This window comes from Xenopus tropicalis, chromosome 7, assembly GCF_000004195.4.
Source record: "Xenopus tropicalis strain Nigerian chromosome 7, UCB_Xtro_10.0, whole genome shotgun sequence".
Classification (NCBI taxonomy): Eukaryota; Metazoa; Chordata; class Amphibia; order Anura; family Pipidae; genus Xenopus; species Xenopus tropicalis.
Window position 1 is genome coordinate 40,402,999 of NC_030683.2, and position 23,310 is coordinate 40,426,308.

Below are 23,310 nucleotides of genomic sequence, written 5' to 3' on the forward strand. Positions count from 1 at the left end.
TTATTATTATTATTATTATTATTATTATTATTATATTGAAATGTTCATGTTACATTAACTTGGTTGTATGTATTTCAATAAAGCTGTGGCCAATAACCATTCCAGCGGAATCTTACAGGTCTGGTGTCAGTTATTTCTAGGCTGGGATAGGTAACTTGGGGAAGGACATGCCCCAAGTCATGCCACCTTCTTATTTCTTCAGCCAGAGTTGGGGGAAACCAAAGGTAAGTCCAAATAATATCGAATAATTTCAGTACTGCATGGCTGTAGTAGTTATTGTAAGTTACAGAGAATGATAAATCAGTGTAATGAATCATTTCCTACTTAATTTACTGCTACCACATTAACCAAGAAAGTGTTAGGGAGAAGACCCACAGAGCTACTAGTAGCAGCTACAAAAATAGACAGTGCTAATAATGTCCTCATAATTGTCTCAAATTGTGTTTTAGCAGAGGCAATTTTCAATATTGTCTATGACAGGGGATTTTCTGGCATTCAGTAGCCATTGCAAGTAGCTCTGTGTGTCTTCACCCTTACTAATGCCTTTAATAAGCTACCTGGTGCTAATGTTACTCTTTTTTTGCTCCACCTGCCTCTCCTCTTACTAGGGTTGCCACATGACTGGTATATGGCAGGCCCAGCCAGTAAATTACCAGCTAGGACCAGTGTGAGAATTACATTGTAAATTTGTAATATCCTATTTTTACCCCCATTCCCTGGCCCTCCCCACTGACAAATTGGTCCTTATAAGGCGGGTGCCTGTGCCCTGCTTATTTCCCAACCTTGTGATGTCATTGCCCCATTCCCATGTGACATCACCACCTACTTGTTGTTCAGTAAGGGGAGCTGCTGGGAGTCAGGAAACACAAGACAAACTTACAGTTTATACCATGTACAGTGGCATGTCCTTGCTTAAGAAAGTTCAGAATGCCAAAAATGTGGAAAGTATAATATGACCTTAAAACTAGCAACTGAGCATTAAAGAACCTTCAGGTCAGTGGCACATAGGAGTAGATAAACTATGCATCGATCCACTACATTGGCCTGAAGGTGAAAACCATATATCACTACTGTATCTGTTAACTTCCCCCACACACATGATGATGTGTCAGAAGAGAAAGTTTCCTGCCCAAAGGGACTGGTTCTGATGCAGTGGGGTTTCTATACATATGGGCTTATTTATCAGTGTACCAGTTTGTGAATTTGAGTTTGTTTTTCTAAATTGAATAAACTTGTATATGCTTGGTTATTTATTAATAAGGAAAACTTGTTTGAATAAAAACAATTCAAAGGAGGTGAGTATAAAAATAAGTGGATGGCAGGTGGCCAGTGAAGGAATTGGGGGCACCCTCACTGTCACATGGAACCACTGAACCCAGGTTCCAGAATCCAGAATTCTAAAGAATACAAAACCCCTTTATTTACAGAATGGAGTAAGAATGACAGTTCAGCTGCAATACATTCAACTATGTAAATGTTTTTGTCCCTGTAAGAACAGGAATGTTGTTGCAAAACACAAGGTTTCCAGTAAAATCTCCTTTCCCTAGAAAAACTGTGTTGCTCAATTCTGCTTTGATTTCCTATAAGTAGGGGGAGAGCAGGGCTCACTGTGCTGTATCTGTAACAACCGGAAGCATGATGGTGAGTTGTTAGAGGTAAAAATTCTCATTTAAATAATAATAAATACCATTTTTATCCCAAGATTAAAAAGTTTCCATAGTTGCCAGTTTTCATAAAAGTCAAATTTTTATCCAAACCATTGATGTTATTTGTTTTGCATTAGATATTTTCTATATATAACAGTAAGTCACTTTATACAAATGTGCTGGTATATTGTGTGTTAATAAAGCAGCACTTGCTGTGCATTCTTCATACAGTATAGATATTTATTGAGCTAATTAAAATATCATATTCAAAATATATGTTTGTGGAGGGGGTAGTGGTAATCATAAGGGCTTCTGCTTGGGTTTTATGTGTAATTGTGGCCATTCTCGATGCTCACATATAAAATTAGGTGTAAGTGTTTTCAGGAGCACAGACAACTCATCAAATCTGTTTACACATCTGTAGTAGTGAGTAGTAGTGATGAGTGCATCTGTCCTGTTTAGCTTGAAAATTCACAAATCTTTCAAAACAGTGCTGTCCAACTGGCGGCCCGCGACCCCCCTCTGTGTGGCCCCCCACCTGTCTGGCTGCTTTGATGGCTTACTCTTGTGTAAGCTTTAAATGGTATCAGTACTGAGATTAACTGCCCCCCCCCCCCCAGCATTGCTCACACCTCAGATTCAGGCTGTAATCCCTCTGTATTGTTTAAATATGTAATCCCCTGTGTTGTTTACACCTTTTAGTTTCTGCATTGTTCACCCCCTGCAGTGTTCACACCTCAGGCTCAGGCTGTAATCACCCACATTGTTTCCCTGTTCACACCTCAGACAGACTGTAGGAGCAGTAGAAACCCACAAATAATCCCTGCACACTACAAAAAGAACATATACTGTGGTGGTACTGCAATTAAAAAGTTTTTTAATATATAGTTATTGTACAGACTGTAGGCAGAGTATGGTACACACAGGCACTCAGGCAGGGTAGGGAAGGCAGAGTATGGCACACACAGGCAGGGTAGGGCAGGCAGAGTATGGCACACACAGGCAGGGTAGGGAAGGCAGAGTATGGCACACACAGGCAGGGTAGGGAAGGCAGAGTATGGCACACACAGGCAGGGTAGGGAAGGCAGAGTATGTTTCACACAGGCAGGGTAGGGAAGGCAGAGTATGGCACACACAGGCATGGTAGGGAAGGCAGATTATGGCGCTTACAGGCAGGGTAGGGCAGGCAGAGAATGGCAGGTTTTTGCTGTACTACAACCATTAATATGGGTATGGTCATGTGATAACACGGGTGTGGTTTCAAGTGGGTGTGGTTTCAAAAGGGGGAGTGGTCAAAACTGGCTTCCATTATCGGCCCTCCACCACGTAGGTTGGAAAAATTCCGGCCCTCGGTACCACAGAAGTTGGACAGCACTGTTTCAAAAGATTCACAAAACAGAGAAAAATGTGCGGAATTTTTTAAATGCACACAACACTTTTTTTAAGCGGGTGACATTTTTTTGTGTTTTTTTTAGTTTTTCTACACTAAGGGGTTATTCACAAAAGTGAAGTAACTCAAATCTAAAGTAAAAAGTCTTTTAAAATGTATTTTTCATTCAAAAAAGGCCATGGTCAAACTGGGCTGCTGGGACACCGGGAAAAAACCTGGTGGGCTCCGGTGGCCCAGACTCAATCCCTGTCGCCCAGCCATCGGTGTCCCTCCCCTGACGCATTTTTACTTACGCTTGCTCAGGGTAGGAAGTTGGGGACTCCTGCAGGGGGACCCCCTAGTCCGACCCTGCAAAAGGCTTACTGCATTTCATGAATATAGCAGTTATGTTTACTTTAAATCCCAGCTATTGCTTGCAGCTACAGACAGGTTTCATTGGTTCCTGGTGGAGAAAACAATGTCAGTGCCTGAGGGTTTTACATGCCAGAAATCTATATAAAAGCAGCTGAAGTGGCCTTGTAGTCGTGTGAATCTGCACTTATTGTTAAATAAATTTAAATTAAATTTTTAGAAGTGCATTTTGGCTTTTGTGATTGCCCTTGGCATTTTGGTGACAACATGTAATGCCGCCTGCTTCAGTCTTCTGCCACACTTGGGGGAAACCAATGGTAAGTTTAAATAATACTTTTCCAGTATTTCATGGCTGTAGTTTTGTAATGTAAGTTACAGAGTATGAAGAATTAGTGTTATAAATCATTTTCTACTCCAGTTATTGCTATTTCTCTGATATGTCAGTGGTTTGTGGGCTTTTAAAGGGATAGGGACACTTTCCACATTATGCAGGAAAGTGTCACTAATGCCTTTAATGAGCTACCTGGTTCAAATCATATTTTTGTGCATATTTTTTATGCACCCCCTAATTTACTACACATTTGGCTCCTAAAAACTAGTGACACATGGGGCTATTTCTTGGCCTGTGTATAAGCTCAGGCCCAGAAATAGCCCCTCTGCTCCTGTGTCTGCATTCCCAGGCTCCACATTAATCTGTGTGCAGCCCCTTGTGGCACTAACCTTACAATGATGTATCATAAGGGCAGGTTTCCTGTGCAAATCGACTGGTTTTGATCCAGTGGTGTTTCTATGCATAGGGGCAAATTTACTAAAGGGTAAATGTAAAAAGTTGCAGTATTTGCACCAAAATATAAATTCTCCACATTATCACCAGTTTAATAAAAGGACAAGTTCTTGTGAATGAACTTAATGAATTGGTGAAAATGATATTTGATACATTTTTTCTCCAGTGACAAACTATCCAGTAGCACACTGAAATGGAAAATTAGTAAATGGAAATGGAAAAGGACAGACAAAACACAAATAAATGAAATCTGAATAGCATTAAACAAATCAGCAAAAATGCCCCCATACATTTACAGTGACGCAGGGCTGGAACTAGGGGTAGGCAAATAGGTCTCATGGGGGGACAGCACTTCTGGAGCCAACTTTCATTTTTATGTTATCCTCTAAAGTACATCCCTAAGAGTGGCATCACTTCCCACAGCTAGGCAGGAACTCAACCCAAATTGTAATTGATTGTGCACACTTTATATTTGTTTTTAATGCATATATAAAGGAGCTACCATATTTCTAATTTCTTTTAAGACATTATTCAAGACAGAACAGGACACAAAACACAGCAATGATGGGTACCTGATAGGGTAGCCACTTGGCTCTTATTTTAAAAATGATCTTTGTTGCCAATGTTATTAATAGGGAAAAGAAAATATAGGAAGGGTGGTAACTTTTACAGATAGTGTGGCAACCCTAGTATCTAAGCATAAATATGTTTTGAAATATGCATAAAGTATTAAACAGAAAAGAGCTAGAAAATAAAAAATATTGCACATTTTAGGATTCCCTGGATCCCTTGACATGTCTGCACCCTAGTCCCCCAGTTGCACTAATTGTAGTTCCACCCTCTCATCGGAGACACTGCTGTAAACTTGATGTACATGGCATAAATACAGGTCTCAGAGCATGTTTAGATGGGTTGTCCTGTGTGCACAATAAGCAGTGTATTTGTATTATACCAGATATGCCCAGTCTATGGCCCTCTAGGTAATATTTAATTACAGCAATGGAACCTTTGGGTTTTCACTCCTGCAACTGATACTTTAAAAATGGTTGGAGAGTTTAGTGCTGAACCTTGCATTATTATATTAGAGTGTCTATTTAATAAATAAAAACAGAGACCTGTTGACAAACTGAGTATATTTAGTCTTTACCAATAAAAGTTGCCCATCTTTGTTCCCCTACTATATTTCACATGGGGGGAATATAAGCTAAAGCCCTGCCCCTGTGTGTCTGTTATTATTGCTAATCACAGAGATCGGGGAGTTCAGTCAGTTTGTTTCTCAGGGAAATTAATTGTTATTTTTCGTTCTTAGGTTGCCTTTATAAAGGTGAGCTGTATGAATCGGGGAGCAAATTTAGAACAAAAGATTGCTATAACTGTACCTGTTTAATGGACGGCTCAATTAAATGTTGCCAAGCGTAAGTTGCATTTTTTAGAGATTTCTACAGAAAATACAACAATAATAGAATAATAATAGAATAACAGAAAGGGGAAGAGCACCCATAGCACACCCCACCATGTATGTCTCCAAAGTGGAGATAATGTTGCAGCTGGCGGCAGTGTATGTACCAGCCTGTTAGGTGCATAGTGTAAGATATTGTGAATCTCCAACCATTTGTCTCAGTTTTTTACACTTTTTTTTTTTTTTTGGGAGTGGAGTTCCTCTTGTCTAATCCCTTGTACTCTACACATGGAGCGTCTTCTACACGCACATACATATAAACTCATTCATACACAAACACACACACATTTACACATATACACTCATTCACACATATACACTCATTCATACACATACACACATATACACTCATTCACACGTACACACATATACACTCATCCATACACACACATACACACTCATTCACACATACAGTATACACTCATTCACACACACATACACTCATTTATACACATACATATACACTCATTCACACATATACACACACACATATACATTCACTCACTCACACATACACACACACACACACATATATACACACTCATTTGTACACACATATACACACATTCATGCACACACACATATACGCTCATTCACACACACATATACACTCACTCTCACACACCCCTTAATGACCTTAATGGACTTTGGTCTTTTTTTAACCCAACTTAGCTATGTAAATATAATATCTTTAAAGAAAAATGGTTACCCCAATTACACATACGTAACAACAAGTATAATGCCCAGTATGTAGCATTAATGGTGCTGATTATTTCATGTTGTTTGGCCATGGCCAATAATAATGGATTACATAGGTAGTATAATTACCCCAGGCAGAACCCCCTTTATCACCACTTTGGATGTATCCCCAATGTTTGCTGTTCCTGTGGTGTTAGACTCCAAATTCTTATACATATTCATATTCTTTGCTAACAACCATTAACCAAAATGGATTTAGCCTGAATGATCTGATCTGAGAGGCTGCTTGGTAGCTGGGATATTGACTGTCTAAGTCTGTTTTGGTCAAGACCAAATATGTTTTCCATTGACCATTGTATGTGGTCAAATAGCAAGAAAATTGTCAAATATTGTAATTCTTCCATTGCCAAATACCACTTACACCCATTTCAGCTATACACTTCCTCAAACCTGAATGGGAGGCGACCAGGGAGGAAAGTTCAATTATTAGGGGATATACTGGATATTTTTAATTACCAGTTATGCAAATCGGTACTGGTAAGCAAAGGTGTTGATATTCACTGAAGGAAATACATCAATCCCTAATTTACCCTGCAGTAGTATATTTTTCCCAGATTTATCAATAACCATTTTATAAAGTTAAAATAGTAAAAAGTACAAACATCAGATAAATATAAAGAATGATAATTAATAGCCACCCTTCCAATGATTTACTAATTTCTGTCCTGCAAAAACACTATAGAATTTAGTATTTAGTATTTGTGTAGAATCAGATACTCAAACACTTGTTATCTTATTAAGTTTAGTTTAATCCTCTGACATTTCAGGCATTTATGATTCAATTTCCAAGTCATTATTACTGACCTTCACAGAACCTGTCCATTAACCTCCTACCCAAAACTGTTTAAATCCACCCAACCCAGCCTGCCCTACTACATAAGCTTATCCCCTATTCTTTGTTCAGTGCAGATTCCAGAACAAACCATTTTACCAACACAACAGAAACATAAAGCACTAATTTAACCTAAATATCAACGCACCTCTATAAAAACATCAGTATACTAGTTGCACTACTATTTAGATACTCAGGGCTCTCCAAGATTATTCCCCCCTTCTTTATATTTGTCTCTAACTTAAAAGTTGGATGTCATTTCTCTTGTACCTGCTGCTGCCTGTAGTTCTCACTTTGGGGCACATAAAGTAAAGGGCGAATTGTCTTTTTCTGGCAAAAAATCACCAAAAAAAGATAATTCGCAGCTCAGTCGCCAATTTACCAAAAGGCGAAGGAGACATTTTGTTCAAGAATTGAAGATTCGGTGACTGATCAAACAACAACATTTTTTCTGTTGTCTCAAATCGTTATAAATAAATAATATTATCTTAACCTGTCAATTGTTTGTGGTTCATTAAAGTCATTAACATATCTATACTGTCCGGATATTAATGCACTCAGAAATGTCAACCCCTGTGTTGCAATTGGTTAGAAATAGCTTATTAATGTTGTTGTTAAACTGTAATAATAGTATTTTTTGCAGCGTGACCAGAAATTGTCACCCACGTCTAAAAAAAACTTGTTGCGCACGTAAAAAAAAATGTGTGTCAAAAAAATTGCAGCACATGGCTTTTTTTATGTGTGCATAATGTTTTCTACCACGTGACATTTTCGCCATTTCTTGATTTTTCGATGAAGTGAAATTGGACAGATTTGCTCATAACTAGTGGCGAATCTTCCCGAGGCGAAAGTTTGCACCTTAGTAAATGTGCCCCATAGTGCATTGTTGTATCATGTTTATCTACTTAGATGGCAGCATAATGAAATGGAAGCACTTGGCAGCTTAGCAGCTCTCTAGGGCAATAACATTAGACTGGGCAGAAGAGACAATGGTGAGAAAAAAACAAAACTGCATTTTTATCACTGCAACATCTTTACATACAATGTAAAAAATATACCCTTTTCCTTCCTTCATAGATATGGTACTCCAGTGAAATATGATAAGGAAAAGTGCAAGGCTATTTTTGATAAGAAAGCCTGCTTGTATCATGTTGTGGAAAAGAGAAATCGGTCAAAGGAATGTGAAATTTTCGCCATGGTAGGCTGAAATGGCCGTCTCCTTGGGTTAGAGCTACTGAATACAGATCCTTATATACCACAAAAAAAGCCATTTGTATTACATGAATAAATTGTACAAGAATAAATAAAAGGACTGAAAATAAAGTATTCAAACAACAAATCTTGCTAGCTAGGATTATTTACGAATGCAACCCCAAGTCTGGGTCTTCTAAAGTGGATGCTATGGAGAGTGTAAATTGATGCAAATCATTAGGATTTTTTTTATTTAAACATGCTGTGCCTAATGACACTACAGGCACTTGGGCTCACTTGGTATCCTTGTGGGCTAGTGTGATACTGTTGGTGGTTTTATACCTATAAAGAAAACTGCAACTAATCTAATAACTATTTAACATACTTTCTCCCTGCTACCCCCCCATCTTCTGTCCAGCAATGTACCATTTGCTTACCCTCCCACATGTTATTATTAACCCTGCATAAGCCCATCATTCACCCACCTCCTGGCACTTCCCCTGTTCACATAACCACACAACTATTTGTTTGGGACGAACCTTTAGAACTGAAAGGTCCCCTTTAAAGCCTCTCTAATGAATTTCTATCTTTGATATAATGTTTAATAAATATAAACTGTATTTTAAAGCTCTCCCTTATGTTGCCACTTGGCAGATTTTCTAGCTGCTGTGGTAACCTTTCCTTATAGTTAATGACAGGGCTCTGTAAACCTTTTCTAGCACACGCTTACAGCAGGGGAGCTGCTGCCATGAGGCAAGTTAGAAACCCGCTCCAGGTGGCAGTGCCCAGCACATCACAAGGGGCGGCAAATATCCTTTCCTGGTAACTTAAAGAGATGAAATTCGGAATTTTAAATTCCCGATACAAAGTCCCTCACAAGAGTTTTACTACAATACTGTGGGGGCATTGCTGGCCTCTGTTTACACGCATGCATATGCATCACCAAACATCACTGTGCTAACGTGTGCACCATGACACATACAGGAATTCAATGACATGCCCAGTTGTACTTCTGAATCTAGTTTTACCATTTGCGACACTGCTTTGTTATTTTTGCCAGCTAATTCCCTTTACATCCTCTTACTATCATTGCCCACGCTGGCTTCTGGTTACACAGAGCCTGCCTAAGCCCTTTTATTGGGATTCACTGGTATTTAGACCCTTGCCTATTAATTTGGCTATGACTCTTGGTGCCTGCGTTGACCATGGTCTGTCTAATCCTTGCCTGTTTCTCATTTATACTCTGATCTCTGAAGTTCCCAGTGTATTTCGCACATGGATGCCCAGACAAATTTGTAGATATCTGGTGGTTGTGGCTGGTCCTAATGGAGACTGTGATTGACCTAGACTAGATGCACTTGATACTTTGCCCAAGTGTGTGATACTGCCTCTATCATTAACCTCGTTGGGTATTTCTATACATGTACTTATAATGCTGACTTACTTTGTTCACAGTGTCTGTACTGTATATGCCAAATTTTGAATATAAGACTGAATTATCAAAATTCCCAAAATTAAAAAACTTTAAATAATCATTATACTCTTCCATTAATTCCTTAACTTTTTGATGGTCTTTAGGGTGCTAAGATCTTTACCAAATTAGACTTATGTGAAGTTTGGGGCTAGCTGGGCTTTTCCTGATTTAAAGAAGAGTCAGACTTGTGCCAGCTTTTCTCGCTCTAGGTTTCTGCCAGAATGTTACAACCTTTCCCCTAATACAACTCCTTGTCGAAAACCGGTTGCTTCCATGTAGCAGGACAAGCCTTGTTCTCACACAGGGTGCTACTGACTGCCTTTGCTACCTCTGCCAATATCCTACTAGTGGAATTTTATTCACAAATTTGGTCACATCAGCTGGCTCACTGGAGTAATACAGCACTTACACTCTCAGCAGTGGTGTCAATCACCCCCTGTGGTGGGCACGATAAGCAAAGCACAGTGTCAGGATATGCAGGTCAGGCTCGTCCATCTGCCATAGGGCTAAATGACATGTGAGTTAGGGGATGAATAGGAGGCAGGATGGGGGTGCTTATAAGGGAAGGGATGGATTGGTTACTGTGGCCCAAGAGGGAGCAGGAATCATGGGTCTTTATTTTGCTCCTATATCACCAGGTTCCCCCCAAGGGTTTGGGGTCTGCTTCCTTCTAGTTACAGCACTGAGTACAGGGGTGTATTTATTAACATTGGAGACAAACATCACCAATGATGTTGCCCACAGAAACCAATAAGCAATTAGATTTGAACAGTCACCTTAAAGTTAGAAAACAAAGGTCTGGCTGGTTGCTATGGGCAACATCACCAGTAATGTTTGTCTCCAATGTTAATAAATACAACCCTAAATGTAGCATGTAACATTTACTGTTAAAATGCTTAATAGTAAACATCTGATACGGGCGACTAGTGCTGGCCAAACTGTGATTTTTTTTTACATTAGCCTCACAGTCATATATTTATACATAGGGCCTGTGTATAGGGTGGTGGTTTTTGGGGGGGGCGGACCTCATGTGCCTATATGTGCCTATATTTAAGATTAAAAAAAAAGTTAAAAAATTACAAAATCCCTCAGCCTCCGCAGCACAGTTTCTTAGAAAATCTGCCACTGGAGCTGGGGGGGTAGGGGGTGAGAGGTTTGCGCTGATACACATGACATCAAACCTTTGGAAGTGACATCACACGCTGTGTCACTTCTATGATACAGGGGGCATGTTTAGGTCCGATGCCAATCTAGGCCCAATACAGACAATACAGCCCTGATTAGCCTGATACAGTTTGTGAGGGGTATGTCACAGGTAAGGGGGTGTTTGGACTACAAATCTGAAAAAGTAAATAGTAAAAAGGAAATGCCTTGTGTGTATTTTATGTATATAGTTGTTATATAAATATAATAATAGAACTTTATCGCTGTGCTAAATTACTGGGTGACATCATGGGTGGATTGATGGATGGTGGGTGGATGACAAATATTGTTACACCAAAGTCAAGAAATCATGTTCTTTATAGCGACAGTTTCTATGCCACACCTTAGGTTAATATCAGATGTGGCAGTTTTGCCCCTCACTAATTACCACCTGTGCCTCGTGCTACTGAATTTTAGCCCAAAAATGCACGCTTAGTTACCAGGCCAAAATATGCCCAATGTGCACAGCAGCAGCCTGATGCCACTGAAGTCAATAGCACGGGGCATGGATCGTTTCTGGTTGCAAAAATTTCAGAGGAGGAATACCACATCTAATAAACATTAGCCTTACATAAACCCACTGAGCTGAGAATCTGCCCCTACGTTTAAAAAAGCTTTTGGTTGTGCCATGACCCCGGCCGATACAATGCAACTGGGTGCAGACACAAACAAAAGCTTTTTTGGGGAGGATTCTTGACCTGTGGCACTGGCCTTATATTCCAAATGGTATTTCTCTGGGGCCCCCCGGCAATATAGTTATTTACAATGCACTAATATTTTACACGTGTAGCTTCCTTTATTGATTATCTTTGATGTCCTTTATTTGACCACCTTTTCCTATATGTCATTTTTAACCAGTAATATTCTCTTTCACATATATACAGGTATGGGATCCTTTATCTGGAAACACGTTATACAGAAAATTTTGAACTATGGGAAAACCATCTCCCATAGACTCTATTATAAGCAAATAATTCTAATCTTTACAATTGATATCCTTTATCTCTGTAATAATAAAATAGAACCTTGTACTTAACCACAACTAAGATATAATTAACCGTTATTGTAGGCAAAACAATCCCACTTGGTTTAATTAATGTTTAAATTATTTTTTAGGAGACTTAGGGTAAGAACCCATAGAGTTAAGGTGCCCATACGGATCAGGGACAGTGTAAAGGTACCTGGTGGTCTAGTGGGGCGGCGGGCTCCTCCGTCGCGAGGATGCCCGCCGGTTCCTCCTAGGCGCGCGCAAGGCGCGCTGCCTTTTAACGTGCATATCCCTTCGCTTATGCGTGTGCATGCGTGCTCACGTCCGGCGCTCTGCGCATGCGTACTTGCGTCTCACTTCGGCACACGCGTGTGACGTCATCATGGCGCCAAATTCAAATATTTAAGGTGCTTGTTGTTTGTAATCCTTGCCCAATGTAGGTTCTTCCTCCTGTGAGTTCCTGGGTGTGATTTTCTTGTTGTTCCTGCCGTGTTTGACCTTAGCCTGTACCTGACCTCTCTTGTTTGCTGCCTGTATTGACCTTGCCTGTTCCTGACTATTCTTGCCTGCTGCCTGGACCGACCTTTGCCTGACCGACTATTCTCTTGGATCCTGACTCTGTGCTGCGTTGCCCGATCGTTGCTGACCCCGGCCTGTCTTGACTACTCTGAAGTGTTCCCCGCCTTCCTGCTACCCGACCTGGCGGCATCCGAGTAGCAAAGGGCTCCTCCCGACGTGAAAGGCGGCTGTCATAGGCAGAAGCGTGAGCCGAGACCGGACCCTTGGAGTCTGTTCTGAGTTTTGGGATATCGATCGTGACTGACAGCATCAACGAGCCAATGCGGTCCCTGATCTGACTACATTTTCTAACCTGCCCAATTGAGATCTGGCTGATTTCAGGCCAGATATCAGTCAGGCAGGCCTGTCGGTTGTCCCCATACACGGGCCGATTAGCTGCCGAATTGGTATAAGGGACCGATATCGGCATCTAGAATCGGTCCGTGTATGGGGACCTTTACTCTCCGGCAATAGATCGCTGTTATCACAGGTCAGTAACCGCTTTGAAAAGGCTTTCCACTGGTAACAATAGAAGTCACTGGTGGAAAGCCATTCGCATTGGTTCGGTTTCCGAAGTCATGCAAAGTTTGCTCCTGCAGGCAAGTTGGCTTTGATTTACCGAAGGGCTTTCCACCAGTGACTTCTATTGTTACTGGTGGAAAGCCTTTTTTAGATCGCTTACTCGCCTGCAATAGCAGACATCTATTACCGGCGAGTTACTCTCTCCGTGGGTCCTTACCCTTAAGCTATGGAGATCCAATTATGGAAAGACTCCTTATTTGGAAAATCCCAGACCCTGACAATTCTGGATAACAGGTCCATTACCTGTATTAGATTGCCAGTACAGATAACTACAGATTTTACATACACACTCCATACAGGAGCAACAGCTCTTCCTCATTCCACTATGACCCACTCGTTTTTACCACCTGCCCAAGTAAACAGTGAACAAGAACAATGCTGTTTGCTGATCATTTGGATAATTTCCAGGTAGTTCATTGTTTGGCCACCGTAACCACATATTTTTGATTTCCTTGACTCAGCACTGTATTTTTTTTTAATAATGTTTGCCGTAAGGCTACTTGCTGGATCAGTAAAGTGAATAACTTCCCTTAAGTACATAAATCAACCTGTGGGACCATGACATGTACACATTAGTCTGTATGTCTCTAAATTGCTAAGCAATTATTTGCTAAAGGAAGTCCTGCTCAGTTTTCATTTATGAATTATACTCCTAAATCAGCAGAGATTAGGTTTATTATGTTTAGAAATACATAACTTTCCTTTGAATTTTGTTGATCCTAATGTACCTTTAAGAACAGGAGTGTTGTTTTTCCCAATGTTGGACGTAACGTATAAAACTTGCAGTAGAACCTCCCTTCTCTAGAATATTGTTCAATTCCGCTTTGATTTGCTATAAGTAGGGGGAGAGCAGAGATCACTGTACTGTATCTGCAGCAACTGGAAACATAATGGTGAGTGTTATGTTATTTTGTATATATAGAGATACATTTTCCTTTTCTTAAAAAAATGGTAAAGAATGTAATTTTTATCCCAACCGTAAAGGTTTATGCCTTTAATTTCTATAGTTACCAGCTTTTATAAAATTATATTTTTATAAGAACAATGAAGTTGTTTCCTTTGTCTCCTTCTTTACATAAGGGTAAGTCAAACCTGCACACAAAAATGAAATGTTAGTATATTGTCTGGTGTGTTAAAAGAGCAGCACTTACAATGTATATGCATTCATTTTCTCTACATTGTTCTGGGTTTAATAGAATGTTATATCCCAAATATTGCTTTATTTCCTAAGGAGGAGATTACTGTATATACTCGAGTATAAGCCTAGTTTTTCAGCACCCAAAATGTGCTGAAAAAGTGACCCTCGGCTTATACTCAAGTCGGGTGCCATGGGTCCCTCCAGACTAGCACCTTCTGTCCTTTGTGTGCAAATTAGGCCACCAGCAACCAGATCCTCCAGTGCCCTGGCCCGCTCCCAGTCGCAATACTTATTTCCCCTTACGTGTCTTCCGGGACCAGGTCAGCTGCCAGTTTACCAATGTGCAATGAGTGTGGGGTAGTACTCATATTGTTTTTGTTGACCATCTTCTCCGCTTACAGAGCTAGTTTACTGTTTTTCTTTGAAATAAATATTTAAAAACATATACCCTACTGATGCCTCAATTAATGTAATTTTATTGGTATTTATTTTGATTATTGAAACTTAGCACTAGCTGCTGAATTTCCCACCCTAGGCTTATACTCGAATCAATAAGTTTTTCCAGTTTTCTTAGGTAAAATTAGGTACCACGGCTTATATACGGATCGGCTTATACTCGAGTATATACAGTATTAAAAAAAATTTTGTGTGTCCAATATTTGGGGGTAAAGAGAATTAAAGAGAACAATGTCAGTCCCTGAGGTTTGACATGACAGAAGTCTATAAGAAAGCAGCAACAAGTGACACATTGTAGTTAAATGCACAGATCATGTGAATCTGCACTTATTTGTGTCTTTTTTCTTTAAACATTTTCAGAAGTGCATTTTGGCTTTTGTGATTGCCCTTTGCATATTGGTGACAGCATGTAATGCCGCCTGCGAAAGATCCATGCCAGTGCTGGGGTTAGCCCATAGAGGTAAGGATTTTTAGGATACTTATTTGCCTTATTCATAGAAAATATATATATACTGTATATATATATACCACTCAGGTGTCTGTGTTCTTCCTTCTATTCTTCTTTTGCTTTCATTCTATCACTGTCATTCTATCACTTTCTATTCTATCACTTTCCCCCATTTTCCCTACAAGCAAATCATAAGGGACAATAATACAGACAGAAATTATGTGCATGATCAAGGATAGTACAGTTTAAATCTCATATTTGCTGGCAACCTATGGAGAAGGACCTACAGCTGTTGCTATATCTGGCTGCAACTGATGCTTGCAACTAACCAGAGGCAAAGAAAATAGTAATTCTATAAGCTTTCTTTTATCTGTATTTAATGGAACAGAACTGCTATATTTATTCACTTTCAATGAACAATGAGACAGAACAGAAACACAGCAGCAGCTGAATAAGGCAGGGGAACCTCAGCAGGATTATCTTTAGGTCACATTTGAATGGAAAAAAAAGCTTGAAAATCACTTTCTAACTTTAAAACACACTAGAGACCTTAAAGTTTTTGCCCTGAATGTACTAGTTTCTTTTTATAAAACGACTCTGCTGTTAATTTGATGTACATGGCACAATATGGCAGTTTCAGTCCTTAAAGGGGACATTTAGGATAAATGGGAAAACCTCTAATTTTGTAGGCAATTATGAATAATATACGGTGCTGGTTTCCCTTTGGGCTAAACATTAATCCTCTCTGTAACAATGGCACCTTTATTGGAGCTCCCTATAGATCCTCTCACTTCTCTGTCCAGTGTGAAATGAAGAGTGGGGGTGTCCTAACCGTCCCTGCCAGAAGCCCAGTAGGAGGGGGAGAGCCAATCACAGCCCTGCACTTACACAAGCACAGACTGGCTTAAGTTCCCTATCAGGTCAGCCTAGCTGCTGATTGGTTCCTATCCTACAGTGCAGGGTACGGCGGGCCGCCGGCTCCGCAGCTCATCCAGAAAATTCAGCCAGCAGGAAGTGGAACAGATGGGCGGGGCTAGTGGGGTTTTGGTGGAATTTCTCAATAAATCAGTCAGAAACACAACTTTTTTAAGCACAATCCTTCTATATCTAAAGGAGTATAATTCACTGGTACATTCATAATTTTTATAGGATATGTCTCCTTTAAAGGACATGTCAACCCCAAAAATAATGTTTTGCATAATGAAAGAAAACATCATTCTAAGCAACTTTCCAATATGAAATAATTAAAAAATTTTAGCGCTTTAAATGCTATTTGTAAATGTAATTGCTATTGAAAGCAGCATTTGCTGAACTCCTGGTTGTTACATTTTAAACAATGTTGCAAAGGTCAGTCTCCTCCAGCAATACAGGTCTGTCAGTCTGGGGCCTTGGGTTACATTGTTTCAACAGTCTGAGCCCCCAGGGCAGGGAATAGAAAGCACAGACAAACACTGCTTCTAATAGCAATTATAAATACAAATAACTCAAAAACCAACTTGTAATAAATGTATATTGCAAAGCTGCTTAGAATTTTGGTTTCTTTTATTAGGCAAAAACTTTTGAGTTGCCTTGTCCTTTAAGTCTGATTGCAAACATGTTCAGAAAGCTGTGTGTGCACAATGAATTGTGCCTTGTTCAAGATTTGCAGAATCAGTGGGCTAAATATTGTGGAATTTGATTCTTTTTTTAATAAATGAAAGCAAAAACTTACTGCTATTTTAAGAGGAGCTGCCCATCAGTCCTCCCCTGTTATATTTTACATAAGAAAATGCAGCTATTTCTATCTTCAGTTACACCATGTTCCATGTTCTGTGATTTTTTTTATTCATAAAGTTCAGTTTCTCTAAAGCTAATTTGTTACATTTTCTTGTTAGGTTGCCTTTATGATAAGGAGCTGCATAAACTGGGGAGCAAATTTAGAAATGAGAACTGCCAGGACTGTACCTGTTCTATGGACGGCTCATTGGAATGTTGCCAAGCGTAAGTTGCACTTTCAGAATATTATACACAAACTGAACAATAAATATGCAGAAATTTTAACGGTGTGACAATACACCAGTTCATTATTCTGGAATCACCCAGAAATTGCAGTGGTTTTGTACTGTTTATTTCAATCAAAAAGGCAGCATTAAACTGATAAGAAATGTGATTGTGCTTAGATGTTTGCTGCGATTGCTGTCCTACTGCATGACGGAACTGGCACCAATCAAGTGCTGACCCCCTTTCTTAGTGATTCTAAACCCTTGAATACTAGTGTATAAGGTATATGGGGTCTTTGGATTCTGTGTCAGTGGGTTTTGGTTGTTGTTTAAAGAAGAGACTGTGAGGAAAACTCCATAAAATAACACACTAAATGGAAAATAAATCCAATGTAAAATGTAAATTAATATGCCCTTCTGTTTGTAATTTCACTTTTTAAACCCCCCCTCCAAATAATTTAAGGAAATTTAAGATATAAGGGTGCTGCTTGGTGGCTTGCTGTTGCCAGAGAAGTATAACAATCACCTGGCATATTTTGTATATTGCTGACAGAAACTAAGCCAGTCCCTCCAACAAAGTGGAATTCTCCCCTACTGCCTTTTATTGGGTTGTGCCAGTGCTCCATTTCTGATTTGATACTCTTACTCATTCACACCAATAAAATCACTATTTTCTGATGTAGAATAATGATAGTAGGGATGCACTGAATCCCATTTTTAACAGGATTTGGATTCGGACGACAACACTGGCACGATGTCGGCTTGACTACAAACGCACATAACAGATTTTGGTGTGAAAACATAAAAGTATGCATTTTTGTGCCAAAATCTGTTCCGTTTGAATGCTGATCAGATTCCGTTAGTTCTATGGATCCACTTCCCTGGACCTAGATCACAGAATTTTTTTCAAGTTTTTTTTTTGTATCTTTCTGCTGTTGGAAACCACCAGAGGGACTGAAATGTTATAATGCTATATTTAAAAGCAAAGGAAATATACTGTCCTGCCTCAAAATTGTTCTCTTTTTTCACAAAGACTGAATAGCAGTTATAAAAACATGGCAGGGCCTGGCAGTTTTGAGATTTAAACAACTGGAAATGCAGATGTGGCATGCCACTCCTAAAGTTTTGTCTTCCTAGGCTTAGGCCTTTGTGGCCTTTCCACAAATCTGGCCTGTGTCAATTTAATAATGAAACAGAAGTGTTGGGCAGTTAACAGCTCTCTAGAGCAATAACATTAAACTGGGATGAAATGGTAGCTTTAAGAGATGAAAGGTAGCAAAGGGTCTAGAAAAAGCTTTCCAGATTAAGAAAAAGATCTCCAAAAATTCAGCTCATACAAAGACATAGAATACATTTTGAAGAATATACGATTATCATTTACAAACAGCATTAACTAACAAATATATGTTTTTCATTTCTTTATAGATATGGTACCCCAGTGGATTATGATAAGGAAAAATGCGAGGCTATTTTTAATAAGGAAGCCTGCCTTTACAATGTTGTGGAAAAGAAAGATCATTCAAAGGAATGTGAAGTTTATGCTATGGTCGGCTGATGGCCTATCTTATACTTTATGGAAACTGAATTCAGATCCTTATATACAAAAATAAATCAGATTGTATCACATAAATAAAGTGCATAAGAATAAATAAGTTGATTTTAAAAAAATAACTCAAAATAAACTCATTAAACCAGCAAACTTGTCTAGTATAATTACTGATAATACAACAGTATGGAGATGTACCCTTGGCCATCATCCATTCCTTCTTCTTCTTTAATTGTAGGGTATAGAAAAAAAAAGTTCAACAACCTAACATCCTTGGAAGTTGACTATGGAAGGCACAACCTGCTTATTTGGTCAGGTGACAAATGACTGGATCTTTGCACAAGTTGGCCACCCAGGTGGTAGGTCATCTGTATTATAGGGAAGGTCCATACTGATTTTAGACTGTATCCACAGGCATTTCCTTAAGGTGGCCATATATGTTTATATTTTGTTGGGTAACTTGGCCTTTTAGACTATACTGCATGACCATATAGACATATATGGCCAATCTATCTATCTATGGCTGTTTATCTGCTAATACTGGAAGAACTCGTAGATCAAGGATGATTAGCCCTAATGGAGAATTTCTGTTTTTTGACAGAAAGAAAATGAAGAGAAGCTGCATCTATCCAAAGATGGTCATAAATGACCCCTCATATGGTATCCCAAATACTGATTGTATGTAGCCTTTAGGGATTTTGATCTGAACATGCCCCTATCAGATCTCTTTTCTGATTTGGTAGGTAGGAAAAACATTGCCCAAGGAAAATTATCCGCCCCAATTTAGATAGCACCATGTCCACACATACCTCAGTTTTATAAAGCAATACAGATAGACAACATAGTATACAACGGGCTGCTTTTGGAACTAAGGAAAATGATTTCCAGTGAGTCTTTCCCTCCCTACAGGCAGTACTAACTGATGAGAGGTAAGCAGTGATAACAAAAAGGCATGGTAACTTCAATGGAATACGTTTTTTAGAACAAAACTAGAAAAGGCTGCTTCTTGATGTGCTTGGATAACTAAACAATAATGCTTAGCCAAAGGTGGAGAATTTTGACCACAGTGCCTACATATTTGTTTATCAAGACGAGGGCCGGAAATAGGTGTAGGCAGAAGAGGCACCTGCCTAGGGCACAACAGTGAGGGGGCACTAATCAGGTACCACTGTTGCCAACCCTTAGTCCAGGAACTCTTACCCCACCGCTGATTTCCTGCACTCCCCCATCTGCACACGTCTGCTCTCCCCCCCAGCAACACACCCTGATGGAGAATTTCTGTTTTTTTACAGAAAGGAAGTGAAGAGGAGCTGCATCTATGCAAAGATGGTCATAAATGTGTATGACCCCTCATATGGTATCCCAAATACTGATTGTATGTAGCCTTTAGGGATTTTGCAGGTCAGCTACATTAATCAGTATTTGAACATGCCCCTATCAGATCTCTTTTATGACATGCTAGGTAGGAAAAACATTGCCCACTCCAATTTATGCAGCAAGTTTTAGGGCGAAGACACACGGGGCAATTAGTCGCCACAACTTTTAATTAACACAGTCATGGAGACTTTTAGCCCATAGAAATTAATTGCGTGAAAAATCGTGCACTCAACTTTTTAAGTTGCGGCGACTAATCGCCCCGTGTGTCTTCATCTTAAGGCCTTAAAAATTAGACCTACATAGTCCTTGCAAGGTGTAAAATTATTCCCTGCAAATTTGATTCTTGTTAACCCCCCCAACCAAAAATTTTAGCAAAGAAAAGCCTCACAGTACTGTTTAAATACCTGCCACTCCGGTCCCTCAGAAGCAAACAGTGAAGCTGCAGCGATCCCTTGGAGTTTCTCTCACTGCAGAGCTGGGTAACTCCCTTCTCCCCCCTCCCTTCAGAATCTCCTTTTCTGCCTGGCTTGGTGCACATGCCCAGTTCCAAGCCGTTTAATGAGCATGCTCACTTGGGATGGTTCTTTTCTGTGCACAGCAGACGATTGAACTCTTTAGCCACGCCCACAGTCAATCCTCCAATGAGCCGATCGCATAGGCAGTTGCTATACTAACTCTGCCTTTGTAAACAAGAGCTCTCTGCTCCCTCTCTTGGAACACGTTCTTCTGCAGGCAGGAAAGTTTAACCTTTTCACCGCTGAGTCTGATCTGCAGGCATTTTATAAGAGAGTCTTGCAAGCTTAAACAGTGTTTGCTGAAATACTTAAAGGACAAGGAAAGTCAAAATCTATGAAGCACACTATTAAATAGTACTACTATTGCTGTGTAAAATCTCTATATTTCTGGCTTGCCTAATGAAAGATTTACAGAAATACACATACTAGAACCTACATACTTGTTTCAGTGAACGGCGCCGCCATCTTGTCCAGCATGTCTGTATGGGCTAGCCAGCCCCCCCTCCGATCCCCGCAGCTGCTCACAAACCCCTCCCTTCATGTTTGCCTGACACATATGTTTGCCCTGCACTTACCGGGTCTGCATGTCACAGAGTTTACCCCCCACAGTTCACCGCTGAACCGGCCACAACCCCCCCCCCCCGCTACCCCCCCAGAGCATGTCACACAGTTTAGCAGAGTTTTGTATAAAAGCCGCCCCCCCCCCGTTCACCGCTCAACCGGCCACAAACACCCCCCCCGCTACCCCCCCCAGAGCATGTCACACAGTTTAGCAGAGTTTTGTATAGCCGGAACCAACCCCCCCCCGTTCACCGCTCACCTGTCACTCATCCTCCTACACTCACTTCTTGCTCTCCTGTTGGCACCGTCACCATGGCAACCAGACACTCCTGCTGTGTGCGCATGCGCCGCCTACAGTCCCAAGTCGCCAAGTCTGGGGAGGAGCGTTGCATTATGGGAATCTTCTCTACCCTGCTCAGCGTTTTTTCTTCCTGTTTGGCTTCTGATCTTCTGAACGGGTGAAATATGGGGAGACTTAAGGGCACTATTGAGAGAACTGAAGGTATGGCTGCAGCTTGAGATTAACTCTTTATTAGCCTTTCCTTCTCCTTTAAGCAATGTACACTTCCTGTTCCTGTTTAATTTTATTGTTGTTTAATGCTCTAACAGTTCCATTTTCAGGAAAAAGCTGTCTGTACAGGTTTGTTTAAAAAAGCAGAAGCTTGAAAAAAAAATCCTTGAAGAGGTCAGGCGTGTGCTCTCAATGACGTCACCTGGCAAAATGGCCGCCGGGTGACATACAAAACGGAGCAGAAAAGAATGCAGCGGTGCAGGCTGTAGGAGGAGACTGAGGGAGCAGTACTTATACAGTTTAAGTGGGGGTAAGGCGCCCTATCCATTAGAAGTGAAATTAAAATTAGGGTTGACATCTCCTTTAAGGGTTACAGGTGACATTATCCTCCTCCTTTCTTATTTCCCCTGTGCCTCTGAAACAAAGTACTGGTAAAGGATCCTTTATCTGGAAACCCATTATCCAGAAAGCACTGATTTCTGGGAAGGCCATCTCCCATAAGTCCATTTAAAGCAAATAATTCAAATATTTTTAAATTATTTCTTTTTTATCTGTAATAATAATAATAAAAAAACAGTTGTTTGTACTTGGCGGTAACAAAGCTGCATGAACCCATATTGGTGGCAAAACAATCCTATCGGGTTTATTTAATGTTTAACTGATTTTTTATCCAGCAAGTGTTCAGCCCAGTGCCTGGCCTAGGGTTCAGGGCCCCAAAGCAAGCGCTCCCTTCCATGAACACGACCCACCCCACACACCAGGACCTGCAGATTCAGACAGCCCATAGGGCAGAAGGGGTATGTGCCAGGCACCCCACCTCATTGTGCCCTCTTTGCCTACCCATAGCTCTGGCCCTGGTTCTGCATGTCATGTTAATGGCAGTTGATGTACTGTAGTTTGACTATCCCTGTATAAAGGAAGTACCAACTTTATTTGTATTTATTATCCAGTAAATCTACTGCTCATGGTTATAAACCACTGTTATTATTTCAACCTTTTTTACTAAAATTGTGAGTAACGGGTACAGTTTATTCGCCCTTTCTGTGAGGTTTTATCTGAAAATGAGGCTTGCACATAACAGGGTTCTACTTGGAAAGTAGCTGTGTAAAAGTCACATGACTGTAATAAAGTGAACAGTAAGTTCCTCGCATTTTCTTCCCTCTCCAGTTACAGTTCCGGTTACCTCTACCAATCACATATGTCCCTCCCAGCCGATATTTCAGATTTCCACTTCAGAAAGGCAACATGCAAAGTATATCATTCCAAAAACGAGATATAGACCTTTTTTGTGTTTGATTGTGTTTTTGTTTGCTGCTTTTAGCGCTGATATATTTTGCACATTAGCTATATACACACACTAGGGCACGGTGTTGGTCTACATTTGGATATTTCAAAATAATAAAGCACCAATGGGTTAAAAATCTCTGTGTTTTTTAGATTCTTTGATATGTCACACACATATAGGGTTGGAAGGCTGAATGTAAGTCATACTTTGCCTTGTGACCGGGGTAAATATTTAGAAATATTTAAAAAAACAATATTGTTTAGCACACAGTTTTACT

At 40.1% G+C, this 23,310-nt stretch overlaps 1 protein-coding gene across 8 annotated transcripts; it reads left to right on the forward strand.

The window, feature by feature from the left end:
• Positions 1 to 814: 814 nt before the first annotated feature.
• Positions 815 to 18,937, forward strand: LOC100490653 (beta-microseminoprotein). Of its 8 annotated transcripts, XR_004223566.1 has the most exons (6): positions 822 to 1,655; positions 3,608 to 3,704; positions 5,481 to 5,586; positions 15,172 to 15,271; positions 17,134 to 17,239; positions 18,664 to 18,937. XR_004223566.1 is itself a non-coding variant. In XM_031905784.1 (4 exons), exons 1-4 carry the CDS (start codon positions 1,636 to 1,638, stop codon positions 18,791 to 18,793), a joined length of 342 nt encoding a protein of 113 aa, XP_031761644.1. In that variant the 5' UTR covers positions 821 to 1,635; the 3' UTR covers positions 18,794 to 18,937. The 8 variants fall into 8 exon arrangements, 5 of the variants coding, with proteins under 5 accessions (XP_031761644.1, XP_004915978.1, XP_031761643.1 ...); XR_004223568.1 differs by lacking the exon at positions 3,608 to 3,704 and having other exon boundaries at positions 815 to 1,655; XR_004223567.1 differs by lacking the exon at positions 3,608 to 3,704 and having other exon boundaries at positions 817 to 1,641.
• Positions 18,938 to 23,310: the final 4,373 nt, after the last annotated feature.

Bases quoted from the DNA above. Each gene is read 5' to 3' on its own strand.
- LOC100490653 (XM_031905782.1), top strand. From the start codon at position 3,215: ATGGTCAAACTGGGCTGCTGGGACACCGGGAAAAAACCTGGTGGGCTC. The intron at 3,366-3,608 runs GGGACCCCCTAG...TAAATTTTTAGA, and splicing joins AAGTTGGGGACTCCTGCAGG to AGTGCATTTTGGCTTTTGTG. The intron at 3,705-5,480 runs GTAAGTTTAAAT...TTTCGTTCTTAG, and splicing joins ACACTTGGGGGAAACCAATG to GTTGCCTTTATAAAGGTGAG.